The 19926-nt window shown below is 41.6% G+C and overlaps 1 protein-coding gene across 1 annotated transcript in view; it reads right to left on the reverse strand.

Moving 5' to 3' along the window:
- Positions 1-4362: 4362 nt before the first annotated feature.
- RP1 (RP1 axonemal microtubule associated) overlaps positions 4363-19926 on the reverse strand; it is a 200837-nt gene continuing 185273 nt past the window's right edge. The window contains exons 33-35 of the mRNA XM_045004065.1: positions 15719-15888; positions 6419-6638; positions 4363-4750 (exon numbers count right to left, since the gene is read on the reverse strand). Of these exons, the coding sequence (XP_044860000.1) occupies positions 4575-4750; positions 6419-6638; positions 15719-15888 (566 nt within the window). The 3' untranslated portion in view covers positions 4363-4574. The remainder of the gene's footprint in view (positions 4751-6418; positions 6639-15718; positions 15889-19926) is intronic.

The following is a 19926-nucleotide window of genomic DNA, read 5'->3' on the forward strand; positions in this document are numbered from 1 at the left end:
TTTGCAAATGGCTCAGAGAAACTGCCTCTATTAAAAATAAATCCACCTGCAAAAGGGAGAAATACTTTGAAAAGCAGCAAAAATGGAATACTTGTTATTTAAATATATAAACACACACACACAAAGCGTAAATGCAAAATGTAATAACTAGAGATGAACTTAGACCAAAAGCTTGGATCTGAATATGCTTGAACTTCAGAGGAAACTTGGACCTGATTCTAGATCAGGATCAGGATCTGAACTTCATGACTGGCTTATATCTATAAAGGTTAAAAAGGAAATCCCCTCTCTGAACAGCATAGTTCTGTTCTTGATTAGATTCCAAACATTGTGGTTCAGGCCCAACATTAGTAATGACTGTGGGCTCATTTGATCTTTGGCTCAGATGGGACATTTCATCAGTCATTTCAAATTATGCTACAATGTGCTTCTGGATACTAAAAAATCCCTAGAAGACCTTGGTTCTGATACACTCATTGTGAGTTTCTGGCTTCCAGGGTCTATTATGCAAATATGCATTAGTAGGGTTCCAGAGGGAAGTTAACATTCTGGAAAAAGCTTATTCACTGGGAGACAATGTTTTCTATAATCCTGAATTCTCTCTTAGAAAGCAGAGAAGCCTGTCTTTTGTTTTCTGTACAACATGAGAAGAAAGGAGGGAAAGGAAGTCTGAAAAGGAGCAGATAGGAGAGGGTAGGACAGAGAAAGAGACACAGGCAGAGATGAAAGAGAAGGCTGGGAAAGACAAAAACAAGAGGAACAGAATGGACAGAACAATGGGGAAGGAAGGGAAAGGAAAGAAGTAAAGGAAAGGAAAGGGCAAAGGGAAAGAGAAGGAAAAGAGGACAATGGGGAGAGAGGAGTCGAAAGAGGAAATTTAATGCAGCATTAAATCTATATGATTCAAGGACAGCTTGGTGCAATGCATTCTTCTCATTTTATAACAATCCTATCTGCTTTGTACACTACCCAAATGAGGGTCCAGTGGGCCCCAGTGGTGGCTAACAATGGTCAATACGTTTTGATTAGCTGGAAATGTTTGCAGCCCCTCAGTACTGAATCAAGTTGAAAACAATTGGAGTTTTAACAATAACAAAATGTTTCATATAAAAATTTTAAAAATAGATCTATGCACTATGGGATCCTAATAGATAAAACTACAAGGCACTTAGAATGCATATATTAGCAAACAGCTCTGTGAACAACAACTCTGTGGTTACCAAAGTGCTATAGAATGTCATAGCCATTTTTGTATAAAAGTAACACAAAAGCAGTTTATCTTTCACTAATATTAAAAATGTTTTCAGGTGATAAAACATCCATTTACTAGAATTCCAGACTTGACAGCCGGATTGCAAGTACAATTAAGTAAATGGTTCTTAATTAAGGCAATACAGGGAAAAATCTGTGCATGAAGGACGAGTTACTCACCCTGTGCAGTAACTGTAGTTCTTCGAGATGTGTGTCCCTATTGGTGCACCACTTCAGGTGTGCATGTGCCTCTTAAACCCTTGATAGGAGATTTCTAGCTAGCAGCAGTGGTGGATTAGCCACTAGGCCAACTAATTGGAAAATGGGCGCTCCCACGCTCTGACCCGTGCTGGCGGGGGGGGGGGAAGGGCAGGCGACCTGAGTGGGGCAAGCCCCTGCGCCTCGACCCTATGCTGGGGGGGGGGAGAATAACTGCAGGCAGAATGGGTGGGGAGGGCCCCCCACTTACTCTGATCTAGAGGCCCCCCACAAAACCCTAATCCGCTCCTGGCTAGCAGTGTCAATTCGGCCCAGGCATGCGCCCTATGCCTCCTCATGGCAGACACCAAGGCTATACATGGGTGCGTGGGCAAACCACCCTCAGTTCCTTCTCTACCTAGGCGTCTCCTAGGGAACAACCAAACCAGAGGGGAAGGACGGGTAATAGAGCACCCATGGGGGGACACATCTCGAAGAACTATAGTTACTGGATGGGGTGAGTAACTCTTCCTTCTTCTTCGAATAGCGTCCCCACTTCACTTGACTTCTGAGCAGTATCCTAAGAAGGAGGAGGGAGCTTTGGAAGAGGGTCCAACACTGAAGCTGTATCAGATCTGATGGCATGAAGCAGGGTTTAATGGATGGATTGAAATCCAAGTAGTGGCTCTACATATCTCAGATACTGGAACATTCTTCAAAAAATGCAGTAGATGGTGCCTATGATCAGGCTGAATGTGCTCTCACCCCCTGAGGGGGCGGGAGCTGAGCACCTACAGAGGCATAACAGGCAGAGATACAACCCAACGGTCATTTCAAAAGTCTCTGAGCAGAGATGGGATCCCCCTTAGATCTATCTGCAAAGGAGAAGAAGAGTCTAGGTGATCTCCTAAACTGCTTATTCCTACCCAGGTGGAAGACGAAGTACCTTCTAATGTCCAAGATGTGGAAATAGGATTCCTGCTGAGAACGCTGAGGTTTTGGGAAAAATACTGGTAGATGGATGGAATAGTTAGGATGAAAATCCTTTGGTAGAAACTTAGGATGTGGAACTTTAATGACCTTGCCATAAAGAACATTGTAAGGGGGGGTGGGAGGAATCTGCCATCAAGGCTCCAATCTCCCTGACTCTAGCGGCTGACATGATGGCAACTAAGAAGGCCGTATTCATTGACAAATGTAGTAGGGAGCAGATCACCATTGGTTTGAATGGAGCTTTCATGAGGAGGTTGAGAACCAGGTTAAGGTCCCAATATGGGGTCAGGGTATAATGTGGGGGAAGAGATTACCCAGACATTTAATAAATCTGGATGATACCAGGTGAGCAAAAATGAAGAATCCCTTGACTGGGGAACGAAAGGCTGATACTGTGGCCAGGTGTACCTTGACTGATCTGATGGATAACCCAGATGTCTTTAGACCCAGCAGCTAATCTAGGATGAGAGAAACGGGAACCAACTCAGGCTAGAGGTAGCAACAACCAAACCAATGGACAAATCGCTTCCATTTTGGTAGGTAGTTAGTGTGGGTTGATGTTTTGCTACTGTTTAATAACATCTGCTGCACATCCATAGAGCCATCAAGGAGCCACACCCTGAGATACGGTCGGGAATCTGATTGATGGTTGGACACTGAGTTGAAGCAGTCTTGGCCAGGTATGTGCTATGAGAAGAACTCTGGCCTTGTCCTGCCTGATCTCATTCAGCCTCCTTAGAATTAGTTGGGGGGGGGGAGGGAGGGAGAGGCATAGAACAGACTCTTTTTTCATGATAGAAGGAAGATGTCCCCAGGGAGTGGTGACATAGATCCTCCTCTTGAACAGAAGAAAAGGCACTTCCTTTTCTCTGAAGTGGCATAAAAGATTGATCTCTGGCAGTCCCCATCTCTGGAACATGCTTTGAAGAACCTGGGTGTCCAGGTCCCATTTGTAGTTGTGGGAGAAATCTCTGGCTGTGGTATTCTGTATGCCTGGGAGTTAGACCACTGAAATCTGGATGTGGTGGGCTATACATATACCAGTTCCTGAGCTTTGTGGCTTCAGTATCCAAGGAGGGGGATCTTGCTCCTCCCTGCTTGTTAATGTAGAACATGCAGGACATGTTGTCCATCATTACCTTGATTGCCTTGGTCCTGATGAGGGGCAGGAAATGGAGGCAATTGTTCCTGACTATCCTGAGCCCCAACAGGTTGATGTAGAGACTAGCTTCATGGGCTGTCCATTTGCCCTGAACTCTGAGGGTATGTAGGTGGGCTCTCTTATCCTAACAGGGATGTGTCAGTAGTTAGAGTCACTCCTGGGGTTGGGTGACAGAAAGGAACATCTTCACAGATGTTGAGCTGCTCTTTCCACCAGTTTAGGGCATTCTTTACGTGCCAGGGGATGAAACTGTGGACGCGGCAGGTAAACATGCCAAAGGTTGCCGATCCCTGGATTAGGGGTTCTCTAAGTTAGACATTGAATCTAGTTTCATCCTATATGATTGTTAAATGAAATAATTTTACAGAAATCTAAGACTCTCTGTTCTCTTAAGAATACTACAGCTTGGTGATGAGTAAGTATGAAAAAGGACTATCTTATTTTTAAACTCTGTCAGTGCATTCTCTTCTTTAAGTAAAATTTCTCATCTGAGGTTATACATTAAATCTCTCTTCTTTCGGGGAATGTCACTTGTTTTAGTCCCAAAAGCTACCTACGTTGCAAAGAAATGTGGTGCCCCCTCACTTTTGTTGTTGAAAATTATCAACAGAAATAATATTTAACATACGATTATCAAAACAGCTATTTAGATTAAAAGAATGAATCTCACAGCAATATAAGCTTCCAGCATGAATCATTTTTATGACACTAATTTTGGTTCTTTGTCACACACTGCATCCCACATTTGGGACAGAAAAAGTTGAGAGGCATGATCACAAGGGTTATGACTCAGATAAGCTGCTTTACACATGCAAATGTAGAACCCTGATTATCACCTATGGAAAATCTAGGCATAAAGCTGGAACAGAATACTGCTACAAAGATCTATAAGGAGAATTTTGCTCTTACAATCAAGAGCTGGTGGTAGACATTCAGAAAACAGAACTATTATTTGAGTTTGTAAGAAAACTTAACATTTGTGTCTTCTTACCTTGTTCCTTTGAAATTTCCCCCCTTTTACCAATGATTCGTGCAGTTTCCTCACACCTGTGTCCCCTCTTTCGCCATACAGAGTGATATAAACATTTGCAAAGGTTTCTGATCCCCAGTGGTCACCAGTGTGTATAGAGACAATATACTTGTGGACTACACAAAGAAAGAAGATTGTTTGAACAAAACAGATTGAATTGAAAGGGTAAGCTTCAAGGAAAACTGCAATATAATTTAAAGATATTCTAATAAAATCAGAGAAATAATAACAAAAAGAACACGTTACATGGAGATTAGAACAGAAGGGGAGTAGTTCTTCTGTATGAACCTGATCCAACTCCCACCGAAGTCAGTGGGAGACTTTTCATTGACAACAGTGGGAGCTTGATTGTCCCTATGTGGCTCTTGTGCTAGTACACTTGGAAAAATTCATTCTGTTTTATTGTGTGGGATTCTGGAGGAACTCAGGAGAGGTCAATTCTTGCCCATCAGAAAAATAAATGTCTCCATGATTATAATAATAAAAAAGTAACCATCAAAGAGGAAGGCACTCTATTGACATGATGCAAATTAGAACAGAGGGGAAGGACATAACGTAGCATCTGAATTCATGACAGTGTATGTATTATATGACAAGCTAGTGAACACATTTAACATTGTAAGGTACATGATGCCTTTTAAAGTCTTCTGTCTTTATAATGCAGTCATATGACTGCATTTTGCTGGTCCAGTCTACGCTGTCAGAGAGGCCTTCTTCTGGGAAGTATCAATAAGGCTGCAGCCCTATTCACCCTTTATGGAGATAGTGACATAGTAACATGAACTCCAAAAAAAAATTGTATATAATTTTCAATATACATTATTATTTGGGTAATATTTAGCTATATAAGAGGTCATAATTAATCAGTGTAGTTTTCCTTTAAGATCCATATTAGTTTTCTGATGCTCAGATAGGAGCAAACTGTGTTAACCATGTTAGAACACTTAGGCTATGTCTACACTACAGATCTTACAGTGGCACAGCTGTACCACTGGAGCAGCACGGTTGTACAGTCTCCCATGTAGCCACTCTATGCCGATGGGAGAGGACTCTCCTGTCGTCATAATTAAACCACCCTCCAATGAGCTATGTCAACAGGAGACACTCTCTGGCCATACTGCTGTCCACACTGGCACTTTTGTTTGTGAAACTTATTTCAATCAAGGAGGTGGTTTTTTCACACCCCTGACCATCATAAGTTTTACCGACAAAAGTGCTAGTGTAGACATAGCCTCGGTTTAGAGAAACCATGACAGTTAGGCCCTTAACCAATTGACTTGCATGTGTAATGCAGAAATGTGAAGCTTTATATTCTTTAATTTTATGGATACAATTTTGGAAGGCCCTCTGAAAAAAGTGGGACCTTCTCACATTACAAAAATGCCCTTGAAATTACAGCACAACTTTATCGTACAGTAATGATTATTTCTGATATTCACTTTAGTAACTCAAGCTATGATAAGCTAAAGAATTCAACACTAAGTCTACCAAAATTGACTTCCATAGCTTTGAATTATGTCTTATCTTTTACTAGCATAATTAGATTTTTCCAGTTTTGCACACATAGAGTTATGCACAAGATTTAGCAAATGTTAAGCCCAATTTGTCATGTAACTAGGAGAGATTTTAAAATGTGCAGTATTGTCGCAGCGCATGCGCAAATGGAGTTGCTGAAGAACCACCATAGATATTGAGCACAGAGAATGATTAAATGTAATATTTGCTGAATTGGCTCTTTTTTAAAGGCTGGTTCTCATTGTTCCTGTCTCCTTTGCTATTTTTACCTGGTAAAGGTTTCTGGTTCTCATTCACTGCAGGGAATTCTTTCACCAGCTCTCTGTCTTCTCTGTTAACAGAGAGCCAGCAGTTACAGTCAAAGTTCACTTCTTGTTTAGTATGTAGCTCTTGCATGTGAAAGGACTTCAGATGCCAGCCCTCAAAGCCTGGCAAATCATCACAGCTGACCCGAATCTTATACACATCCCCCACATCTCCAGTTTCAACCTGCAATAAATATAATGAAGAAAAGTGGGCTATCAAGGCAGCTTCATGAACAGAGATTTTTTCCAAATGGCATAGGACAGACGAAGTTAATGTTAACAGACAGGAAGGATGATTTTGTGGTTAAGATAAAGGAGATGAGGGAATCTACTCCTGGTTTCCTATAGACTTCTGGTGTGACCTTGGGCATGCCATCTGAATCTGCCTTCTCTGCAAAATGGGGATGATTCTTTCCCCATTAAGGAGCGGTGAGGCTAACATCTGTGCACTGGATGGAAGCTGTTATGTAATGGTCTGATCATGCCGGCTGCTGAGTGCCCTCAACTACTATTAAAATCAATAGGCTCAAGCCCTAAGTGTTAAGTATTATGAGTAATAACAAGAAGTAATAATAAAGCCTCGCTCAAGTAGTTTTAATGAAATATTCACTTGTATAATGATAGATTTCATAATCCAAATGATTTCATATCCACTTCACTGGAAAAAAGGAGCCGTTTTGTTCTTTTACAAAAAATCATTAACCTTATACATCTAGTTTTGCACAATAGGGTTGCCCTTCCCTACTGCTGATGATATAACCACATTGTCCTGGTGATTGGGAATGGGAAAGTTTAATCCCTTGATACTGTTGCTGGTTAACTTCAAGTCCAGGAGGGATCTTTCCACTGCTCTCACTACCTCCATGGATCTCTCTGAGCCCCAGCTTATCCATGCAATCCACAGCTTGAGGCAGTGGAGGGGCTGAGGTTGAATGTTTGAATGTTTGCAGTCAGATCCCTTCTCACTACATTGCCTTAGTGCCTGTGGAGCAGGGAAGAGAGAAGGGAATTGCTGAACCCACCAACCTCTACTCTCCCCACCTGTAATTCCAGGAGGTTAGTGATCTGCAGCCTCCCAAAGGTGTAAAACTTGTTGGATTGGATGGAGAGAGCAACTTTCATTCACAGCCATCAGGCCAAAGCAGCACCCACATCTGATCGTTTCATCAGCCTACTGCTGGAAACAATAGTGGCTTCAAGAGAAACAAGAGACGAAGCTAGTTTTAAAAGGTAAAAATTAATTTTAAGACAGGACTAAGCAAAAAAATGTTGCCCAGGGTCTTGTATTCCATCAAAACTACCTTCTCTCATCTTATAAGTTAATATTTTCAGTCCAACCACAATATAAGGATTTGTGACTGGTGCCTGAGCGAGTTAACGTGTTATTTAGGGACAGCAGAGATGAAGGAACATTTTATATTATTTTGGGCAGAGGACAGTTAGTTGCCCTACTCTCATTAATGTCAACAGAGGTCATGTAGCTAAAATATGGTGGAGTGTTTTGAATGTTCAGAGGAAATTGTCAGTTAAAAAGATGGCACCTACTAAAATAATACTGCAATCAGAAAAGAACAATGGGTTAATTCTACCTCCAAGCTAAACCCCAGAAGTCAGAGGGCAGTTCATAGGGACTGGGGCATGAAATCCCTCTCATTGTCCATGTATTGGTAGCAGTGCTGCTCTGTGGCTGATACTGTGGCCCTGAGGTTGTAGTTATGCACTGGAGAATCCACCAGACTTCCCTCTCTCTTTCCTTGGCCTGCACCTACTTGCCCCAAGCCCTGCTATATGGGGATACAAGAGCATCCTTTGTGGAGCTGTACTCTGAGGTACGCAGTGGGTTTGCACCCCTTTGTGGGTTCACCATATCCTTCCCAAGCCTTGTGCAGTGGAATCACATTGATTCCACTGTATTTAAGGATATCTCTGTGTCCATGCAAGGAGAGACAGAATTTCCCCATTGCACAAACAGAGTTTTATTTCAAGTGTTTTTCATTCAAGGTTGTGGAGGTTGCAAAGGATATCATGTGTATGACTATATTTGTTGTACTAATCAATCTAATTCTTCTCAAAAAGTGTGTGCTTTTCTCTTATTCTCAAGAGGAGAACATACTGTTCTTCTGCATGTCCAAATTGGGCCTTCTTCAGAAGCAATGAAGTCATAAGTTCTGCTTTTTCACAGCAAGACTTCCTGTTTTTAAAATTATTGCCTGCAGTTTTTCCTTCTTACAGATGGACCCCTTGACTCCATTTATATCACACAGCTACTTAGTTGTACATACCAAAGAGTATTTACTGGACAAAACTTTATGGTTTAGAATTACAAAAATACAGCACTTGGATATTTTTCTTTTTACTTAAGGTGGTATATTGTACTCTTATCTTGTCTTCTGCTACCCAGACCTCTAGACTTCTAAACAGTTGCAAAGAAATTCTAATGACATTTTAAAAGATATATGGTATATTGCATTCCTTGCAATGTGCAGACAATATACATTGTAGATGTAACGTACACAAAGACAGTTTCAGAGACTATTTCACTACTGTGTGAAGCGTGACTGCTCTAAAACCACTGTTTTCCCTTCATTTCCCATAATCATGATTTCAATGAACTCTATGACTATGCCTCCAACCAGAATGTATCTGCAGCAAGACTTCTTCCTGGTCTACTGAATTAAACTGTACTGGGTAATCTCAATTGAATTCAGCAGATATTTCTCTCCTTTTAACATTTTTTCCTCTAATTCATTATTATCCTCTTTTCTATTTCAGTCTTTTGGTCCATCATCGTAATGCATGTTTTTATTACATCAATTCTAACCCTTTCCCGAGCAACTTACCATGATCACCTTTCTATTTCAGAATTGGATTTCCTACCTTGGATCCAATAATTGTCTTTCTTCACCTTCTGATCCCTATAAGCTTCAAATTAATGCAAAATGTCCTAAGTAGAGCTGAGCGAATAATTCTTAGCAATGCAGCCTCTCTCCTCATCTTATGGAGTATTTGCAAGCAGAATACTCTTTCCTCATATTTATTCATGATTCAAAGTTTGCTAATTAATTTTGTCACATATTTTTTCTCTCTCAATTAATCACAGTTGGAGCCAAGTATTCTATACTTGGTGCTTGAAATCTGAGCTATGTTAGTTGTGATTGGTCACATGCTAAGTAACAGGTATTGCTTCTATTCCATGATTGAATGAGTATAACTCTTATAATCAAGAGATGGCTTTGAACAAGCCACTGGGGCTTTGAGTCTCACAGAGAAAGGTACCAGATAAAGGACGATTAGATAAATTTGTAATATTTTAAGCCTTTACCTTTCTGGGCTACATAAGACTTCTTCAGAGGAACAGACCTAGAATAGTTAGGCTACTCTAAGATTTATTGTCTGGATGCATACCTGAATTTTAATTCGTTGTCACTTTCACATAAAGCATGTGTGCATGCATATGTGATCCTAGGTACAAAGGGTGTGGTCAGATCATAGTAGGATTCATGTAATTTCCTCTGTATCAGAGCTCTGGAAACCCTGTCCTTCTAATGTGCTAAGCAGTGATCCTTTTTACAGAAAATATACAAAGTACATTGCTTCTTGTCTTAATCCACAGATGGTAACGAGAACAATATTTCACTCTCCTCCTTGTAACAAACTTTTATGTACTTGAAAACTGTTATCATGGCCCCCCTCAGTCCTCTTTTCTCCAAACTACATGGTATTTAATTTTCTGCCATTCCCACAATTGCTGACATAGAGTAATCATGAATGTGTGCATGGTCCTCTTTGCAGAGGTTTGTGGTCACATCCTTATCTAGCTCATTTAATACCACCTGTACCAGCACTCTGGAGATTGGTTTTAAGGATCCCATCCTCATGATGTCTAGCAGTGCTACTTCTCATATGATAATTATTTGGATTACAGTAGTATGTGCAAGGTGCTTTCCAAATACATAATAAAATACTATTCATGACTTGAAAAGCTCACAACATAAGAAAACAAGAAACATGTACAAGTTGGGGAAAGAGATAAATATACCATTATAATATATACTAATATCCATTCTATGTGAGATTAGCATGTCTTCTATGAGCCCTCAAAATTTCACAAACATAGGTCCCTCAGTGGTTATTAGCCAAGATTGTCAGGAATGCAATCCCATGCTCTGGTTGTCCCTAGCCTCTGAGTGCCAGAAGCTGGGAGTGATAGGGGATGGATCACTTGATGATTGCCTGTTCTGTTCATTCCCTTCTAAAGCACCTGGCATTGGCCACTGTCGGAAGACAGGATACTGGGATAGATGCACCATTGTTCTGATGCAGTATGGCCATTCTTATGTTCTAAAATGAATTTAACTAGTTCTTTTTTGAAACCCATTATGGTTTTGGCCTTTGCATAGTCTTGGTTGTGGTGTCCCTCAGGTATGTAAAAAGAACCTCCGTGACTAAGTTGTGGGAGCCACTGTGACAGAAAGAGAGACACTTACTAAGAGCTGGCCTACCATTTCTTGTTTCTCTAAACTAAATATTTTTAGTAATGTTTAAAATAAAAGCAGCAAAGAGTCCTGTGGCACCTTATAGACTAACAGACGTTTTGCAGCATGAGCTTTCTCCGAAGAAGTGGGTATTCACCCACGAAAGCTCATGCTGCAAAACGTCTGTTAGTCTATAAGGTGCCACAGGACTCTTTGCTGCTTCTACAGAACCAGACTAACACGGCTACCCCTCTGATGTTTAAAATAAAATTACTTGTGGTCCAGCAATTTCACACTATCCCTTTAAACCCCACACATTTCATTTTCCTTAGTATTTCTGTTCCCTGTTGTTTTCATCTCTCGCTCTTTCCCACCAACTCTGCCAGCCTCAGAGGACACCACCACCATAAACTCAGTGGTGTATTAACAGGAGAATCATATGTAAGACACAGGAGGTAACTGTTCTGTGCTACTCTGCACTGGAGGGCTTCAGCTGGAGTTCTCTGTCCAATTTTGGGCACCACACTTTAGGAACAATGTGGACAAACTGGGGAAAGTCCAGAGGAGAGGAACAAAAGTGATAAAAGGTTTAAAAAACCTGACCTATGAGGAAAGGTTCAAAACCTGGGCATGTTTAGTCTTGAGAAAAGACGACTGAGTGAAGACCAGATAATGTTAAATGTCAAATATGTTAAAGGCTGCTAAAAAGAGTGCAGGGATCAACTGTTGACCACGTCCGAGAACTAACACGCTTGATCTGCAGCAAAGGAGATTTAGGAAAAACTTTCCAACTATAAGGGTAGTTAAGCTCTGGAATAGGCTTCTAAGGGAGGCTGTGGAATCCCCATCACTGAAAGTATTTAAGAACAGGTTGGACAAACACCTGTTAGGGATGGTCTAGTTCACTTGGTCCTGCCTAGGATTACTTGGACTTGATGATTTCTCAAAGTCTCTTCCAGACCTATGTTTCTGATTATATGATAAACACAACTTCATATTACTCAATTTATTTTCTACATTTAATGTGTATTTCTTTAACTCATTTTTAATTGGTAGCCGACACAGTACTATTGCTATCAAAGTTTAAGATCAATGAAAGCAAGTAGGTTTAACTTGTGTGTTCTCTATTATTTATATATTTCAGTAATTTGTTCTTTATATTTGCTAACAATCTGTAATTAAAATGAGAGAGCTGCTGACATTTCATAGGAGACTTTGCAAAACAGTTTGGACATGATTGTCAACTTCAAAGTGTGCATGCATTTGTGACAAACTTGTGTGAGTGCACCTGGAAAATCAGGGATATACATACTCTCTTGCCATGATGTGAACATAAGTGGGCATGTAAATGGGCAATATGCAGATTTACATGGATTTCTGGGATCAAAATTAAGCCCATTGTTCAAAACAATGAATCTTGCATATACTACATTAGCTGTGGTTCTTCCTTACTGCATTGTATTACTAAAGACATTTGGGTAAAACCACAATCTTTGTTTTATTAAGAGTTCATCTGCTCCTGCTTAGTGCTCATCAGAATTCACAACTCTCCGTTCATTGTGACATCATAATCATTCCCACAAGTGTGCTGTCACAAATGGGAGCAGATGAACTCACTTATGAAACAAAGATCCTGTGTTTATTCAAATGTCCTTGGAAATAAGGAAGAAAGGAAGAGAACAACAGAAACCATAAGATATATCAGTTGAATTGTTTCTAAAGAGAAGGGTTTTCAAAGATTCCCATGAAACACCAACTACTATTTAAAATCAGGCCTGTTCCTCTGATTTACTTAAAATGCAACAAAGCTTGCAAAATAGTGTGACTCATATTGCAAAAAGACAAACCTTCATGCACAACAAACAACTTTCAGAAAATACTAAGGTTTTGACACAGAGCAACAAAACCAAGGATATGAACAGCCAAGGGAAAATATAGCATGTTTCCCTAAAACTAAGTGAGTCAGAAGAATGGAAACGCACTTAGAAAGCTGTCAATGTGGCACCACACCGAAACGTGCCCACTGTGGAAAAGTGGAGGCCCTTTTAATGAAGACCAGAGAGGGAGCAAAGCCCCACTTATGTCCCTTGGACACACAGTCCAACCCTCTTCATCTTCCACGCTCTGAAGGAAGGGAAAGAGACAGGTATGGTATCTTACACTAAGCTCCCAGCCCCCCACTTAAAACACTAGATCCCACAATATTAGAATGCTCAAGATCTTAAGTTCCAAACTGGTAAGCAGTAAAACCTGTGAGTTTTTGAGGTGTTTCTGAGCATTCACCTAGCCAGACTATAGCCTCCTTGGAGATGGATTAGTTCCAGGGGGAGATGCCGGGACTTTTACCCCTCTGAGACCCCAATCATTTCCTACTCATAAGGCCACAGCAGAGTTCCACATTTGGTATGAAAAAAAAAATCCCTCCAAACTGTCTCTTTTCAATCTATTATCATCCGCCTGCCTCTGTGTGGCCTGTATGAAGGGGAAGCAGAATTAAATTCACTGCACTCAGGGAAAACAGGGGCTTCTTTATTCTCACTGGGGACAAATAGCAGGCACCGCCACGGCTGCACTCTCCACTACACACTGGCTGGTATAGTTGAGCAGCCGTGTGGTGGCAGCAAGATACCTGCCACAAACGTGTGTAGTAATGGGTGCTTGGCCCTGGCCTCAGGAGCTCCAATAGGTGTTCTGCCTTCCTGAGGGCAATCCTGAGGTAGTGCAGCTCCATGTTCTCCTGGGCTATAGGCTGTATCTCAATGGCACAATCTAACACTAAGAATTTTACGCAGCCTTCATTAGTGCAGGGTGCACGAACATGTAGTAAAGCATTACTTTATATATTAGAGCCAATGGCAAATTACCCAATGATTTCAGGGTTAACACGATTAAGAGAATAAAAAAATATGCAAGACAATGAGCAGCATATGCTATAAAATACAAGAAAGGAATCGTGTTTCTTGCTGATTTACATCCTTGAAACCCACTGTAATATAATGAGATTACACTGGGGTGCGAACACTATAACTGAATGTAGTTGATACCAGTCAGATCTGTGTTCTTGGGGAACCAGGGCGCAGTATCCAGCCTGTCTGACTCATGAAGGACACCCCTGACCAGCCTCTGCTTGAACCAAAACCAATCAGAGAAAAGACTTGCAGAGAGCAGTGAAGGGTGGTGGGAGACACACCTAGACCCCTCCTGACAATGGTGATAGGATTAAGGCGATTCCCCTAGCCTCATCTTCATCAAAGATGGGACAAGGAGGCATCTCCACTAGCATACAGAATGGAGAACAGAGATTCCAAGGCAAGAACTGCACTAAACTCTGGGACCAGAAAAGCAGGGAAGCACTGCATCCTGGGGGATCTCTGCTCCAGATGTTAATGAACCTACACCTGCACACACCCAGCTTAGCATTTATCAGACCAATTCTAGTAATGAATACTTGATTGATATCCAAAATACTGAAGCAGCCTAATTGCATTGTGAGCTCCCTCCAAGGAACACCGCTCAAAGCCAGGAATGATCAGCTCCCATGTCTAGCCTGAACAAAACAACTTTGGTATTTTCCCTTGATTACACATAAACAAATCTAGTGTTCTCCCTTGAACCACTGTTGTTTCTCTACAAAACCCCCTACCTATGTTCAAGTAAGTGTTCTGATGCCTGGATCCAAACTCTGCATCAGTTCCACTGGGATTTCATCTTCTCCTGACTGACCATGCTGGGGGCTCTGCCTGTCTCCAGCACTCAGGACCCTGAGCTACCACCATCACCTGGGAACCCCGACCAGTACAAGCTTTATGGAGTGGTGAGACCCCCCTCTCTCTCTGTTTTCTTTTGTACCTCAGGTATAACTTTCTAACTCTAACTTGTTTGATCAGGTATAGTTTTCTATATATGACTTATAATGTAACTGTTATGTTTGTTTAGCCTCTCCTTGTGTGGTTATCACTATTATTCAATAAATAACTTTTATGGTTAAGATGGTTGCTTCTCTCTTTCTCTCTCTGCTTTACTCTTTTGTGTTTTTAGCTTCCCCATTTACTCTGTAGCAATGCTTTTCTTACCTTAGCTAAAAATCCCTGTAGCGCCCAAAACTACTGCAGGGTTTGCTCATCAAGTAGGTTACTACCAGTACAATTGTAACTTGAAAGTGGGGATAGGGACATGCTGAACCTTGACATATGAGAGTGGCAGCTTGAAAGTGCTGCTTGACCCAGTCCACTGAGTCCAGGGGCATATAAGGGTGGCAGCCTGAAAGTGCTGTTCGACCCAGCCTGCTCAGGTTTACTCTATTCCGGTGCGGTACCTGTGGCATATAAGGGTGGCAGCTTGAAAGTGCTGCTTGACCCGGTCCACTCAGACTTGTTCTGTTAATGTGTGTGTGTTCATCTGGTTCTGGGGCTGGAGGAACCCAGCTCCTGGGAACCTAGGTCCTGCAGGATAGCTCCACTGGGAGGGAACTTGCAGAAGGGAGAAGTAGAGCTCCATGTGAAAACACAAGTGACACAAGCAATACATTGATAGAATTACAGAAAACCCCCCCCACCCACCCAGAAGAGTAACCCTAATAAATGAGGGTACCCCAAAGTAATGAGCAAATCTGGTAACAAGTTGAGCAGGGTTGCAGGAAGAGCATGGCCCAAGTTCTAAAGTTTTATCATTCCATCTTTGTAAATAACTATGTCATTTGTAGCAACCAAAGCAGCATTTCAAATATATCCTTTGGCTAGAGCAGAATGTCATTATAATCTCAGTGCAGTATTCTACAGTGATGACTTACAAGGAATTCATCCGTTGCTCTGGGTAGAAAGCACACATATTCTGGGCTTTGTGGAGAAAGGAGAAGGTCACCACTTTTGCCCTTTGAGCCATAAATCACAAGGGTTCTTTTACACTTCTGTGGCTCTGGGGAATCTCTGGCAGTTTTAACCTGCACTCTCCATTGTCGTGCTAAATAAAAGCAAAAAATCACATTTTTAAAGTGAGTGGGAATACACAGGGATTTGTTCATCATTATTATTACAAAGCATTTGAGTAATGTCATAAATTTACATGATGTTTTATAAACAATGGACAGCCACACACCCTCTGCCTCAAAGAGATTACAGTCTAAATAAGAGATGACGTACACAGGACTCCAGTTGAGGAGTGGATATGTAAGGGGATATTAATAATGTGGACAAGGGAAAAGGAATCCTTGGCTAAGTGGTTACATGAATTATTTTTATTGCTATAATAATAGTGTAATAATTTATAATAAATTGGTTGGTATAATTAATTGTATTTATGTATTTATTTAAATATAATTGATTTAATTCATTCATTCATTAATTTAATTTCTTAACGTATGTATGTATTTCAGATGAAAATTATTTATCTATTTAGGAGATGGTAGATTATTTAAAATGGAAGACTTTAACATAGGAGTCACATGAAACAACTGAATATAAGAACACACAGCTGCTTGAATAGTACAAATTAAACCATGATTGATTTTTAAATATTTTTGTCAATAAGAATGGTCTACTCAGTTGACTATGATTTGAGGGATCAAATTATTCACTAGGGATCCAAATTCAGTGGGAGTTTTTTCATTTTGCTTCAACATGATTTGGATTGGGCCCTGTTAGAGTGTATTTGGACAGTTGCCATGCATTAATGAAATTGTTTGCAAACCATGAATTCATGAATTCTAGCAAAAATATACCAGGAAATTGTATCAAAGTTATGAATTATTCTCCTGTTTAAAAAAGTTGCAGAAAACAGATCATGGAGCAGAAACAATACTGTGTGACTTAAATGGATGCTAGCGCCCAAAAGAATAGTTCCTACTGGCTGGATGGATTTTGCCCATGATTTCAAAATGACTGAACCTTGAGGGATCATGCTGATCATAGGGGGCAAAAGGGACCTAACAAAGATAGGAAATTAAGAATCTGTGCTTAGCTTGTGATGTGTACTTCTATAGTGTTGTCATTTGCTGATGATTTTAATATAAAGGAAAACTATTTCATGATCATGTGTCTACCCACAATGCATGTTGTCAAGATAAATTTTAGAGGCATTTAATTCACTTATAAACCTGGATGTATTTTTTCCTGTTCTTAAGCTGCATTTTATCCTGCCTATTTTTTTCCTCCATCTGTTCTAGTTTCCTTGGCTAATGCTTTTTTCCTGTTTTCTTCTTTGTTCTATGAAGCTTATCCTGTCCCACCCCCCACTCCGTAGAGAAGGCTTTCTGTGTCACAGCTGATTGTTCTGTGGCTCTTTGGGGTTCAGACACAGCACAGCAGGCAGACATGCAGCTCACAGTCAGTCTGGTGGGTGACAGGCTAGGTTTTGTCTTTTTAGGGTTATTTCCAGGAATGAATCAGATGCAATATGTGACAGATACAAACCTTGTCTAATGAGGAACTTTTTTTGTTAGATATGTATGGCCAGCCAGCTTCAGCCCTGATGAGGCATAGAGATGCAAATTGAAGCTCCCTGTGCCAGCCTGACATGTTGTGCCCCTTAGGAATTCATGCTGGCAAGGGAAGTCATTGCTGGAACTGTTGCCCTTTTGGGTATGCCACTGGTTTCTTCAGTTTCAACCAGGTATTCGCACAGTAACTCCACAGGCAGAGGGGCTGAAGCAAGGTTACAATGAGTCAGATCATCCCTTAGCCACCCAGGCCATGCCCTATCTACAGTAAGCTCCACTCTCTTTAAGGGCTGCACAGGCTGCCTCTAGAACCTAATGGAAGGGAGATTATGATCACCACCTTATATCACAGTGCCTCCCTGGTAGACTTTCCTCCACCTGGGCCCTGCTTTACTTGAGCAGAAGGTGGATAAGCCAGGGTGAATCTGTCCCAAGGCGAAAAGGCAGCAGTGCATATGTAACACCGACAGACCCCAGTCACCAGCGGGCAGAACTGAACCTGGGACTTCTGGAGCTTAGTGCATGAGCCTCTACAGCATGAGCTAAAAGCCAACTGGCTGTTAGCTAAGGCTATAAAGCAGACTCATTTTATCTCTCTCTCTAAGTGGTCTGGGTGCCACTAGATGGGCCAGAGCATCACACTCAGGAGGTGTATGGGTTACACATAGCTGCAGGCTTTCTGCTGCAGAATGCAGTGTGCTAAGCACATATTATGAGACCAGGAAGCCATTCTGAACACTGTGATTTATTTTAATTGTTGCCTATGGGTGTATCTTTTCTTAATTATTATTTCCAAAGAAAGGTTAATGTATCAGTGATCAAAGAGTTGGGAGTTTCCCAGGAAATGAATCAGTGATTAACAGATTTAAGGCCTCTTAGGCATCTGTGACTGCTTGTTCTCAAGCGTTAACTTTTCATTCCTTCCACAGTCTAGTGTCCTGGCCAAACCAACTTAATTGCATTTTTTCTCACTTTGGTAAATTCATTTCAATCTGCTCACTCCAGAGTCAGAAGAAATGTTTGTCTAACACTTTAGCTCCCTTGGACATTTGCTTATTAAAAAATGGCTATATTAGAAAAGGAACTAGTTGCAAACACCAATTGGTTGATGTATAATGCAATGGTAGTTGGGGTGGTGGCTTTATATTCATATTTGTTTTTTGTCCAAATCTGGAAGTTCTCCCGTCGCTTCTTTCAGTCCTTATTCAGACAAGTCTGCCACTAAAATCTGTGGAAGCTCTGGGTGCTTAGCACCTCTGAAAATCAGGCCACTATTTAGGTGCTTCATTTTAGATAATCAGCATTGAAAATTTTGGCCTTTTTACCTACCATATAAAAGGATGCATTTACTTAATATATCATGTACCACTCACTGTGTTAATGTCAGTGGATTGTATTATCTGTATGTTGTGTTTATTAGTTAAGGCCCTTTTCTTTTGAAAAATTAGACTGGGGCTTGTTAAATGAACTAGAGAGAGGAAGTGGAAAGGCTGTTTCTCAACAAAGTATCAAAATTCTCTCTGTCTTCTAAAAAATCAGTGTAACTAAGGCTTTCATTTTCATGTTAGCCCAGCAATGCTGCCAGCAGGGCCGGCTCCAGACCCCAGCGCGCCAAGCGCGTGCTTGGGGCGGCATGCCGCGGGGGGCGCTCTGCCTGTCGCCGGGAGGGTGGCAGGCGGCTCCGGCGGACCTTCTGCAGGCATGCCTGCAGAGGGTCCGCTGGTCCCGCGGCTCCGGTGGACCTCCCGCAGGCGTGCCTGCAGAGGGTCCGCTGGTCCCGCGGCTCCGGTGGACCTCCCGCAGGCATGCCTGCGGATGCTCCACCGGAGCCGCAGGACCAGCGGACCCTCCGCAGGCACGTCTGCAGTAGGTCCACCGGAGCCGCGGGACCGGCGACCGCCAGAGCGCCCCCTGCGGCGTGCCGCCATGCTTGGGGCGGCGAAATTCCTAGAGTCGCCCCTGGCTGCCAGTGCACGGGCACTTTGTTAACTCTAACAAATGAAGCCGAATCAGTCTTAATGCCATCCTCTCAACGAACCTCTTTGGCACTTTGATGCACAGAAGAAACGCTAGCTGCAAAAGGGGAAAATCAAACCTGCAGTGACTTCTGCACAAAGAATCAAGAACATTTAAAACAGACACTATTTTTTAAGTGTGAAAACTGTAAAATCAAAAGACAAATAATACAGGGGGCTACATCTTCTTCTTATATAAGCAATGTAGGTTGTTGTTGGTGTTTTGTAGATATTGCTCTCTGATTTCCCAACATCAGTGCTGTATGTTCTCAGGACTGATAAGGACATACCACTTTCTTAGATGTAGCAGCTGCTTAAATTATTTTACTGAGGGAATGCACAGAGATCATGGAAATTTTCTTAGCTTGCTTACTTTGCTTGTCTTTCAGTAGCTTGCTGCAGAGTTTGCCAACCTGCCTGATTTGCTTTTTCAGTAACTTCAGAGTCCACCTGACAAAGGGCATTGTCGCTGCCATTTATAAACAGGGCTGTGACAGGGCACTATCAGCAGCACCCTGATCACTGGCAGCGCTGTAGCCTGGAGAAGGC

Source organism: Mauremys mutica, chromosome 2, assembly GCF_020497125.1.
Source record: "Mauremys mutica isolate MM-2020 ecotype Southern chromosome 2, ASM2049712v1, whole genome shotgun sequence".
NCBI classification, from domain to species: Eukaryota; Metazoa; Chordata; order Testudines; family Geoemydidae; genus Mauremys; species Mauremys mutica.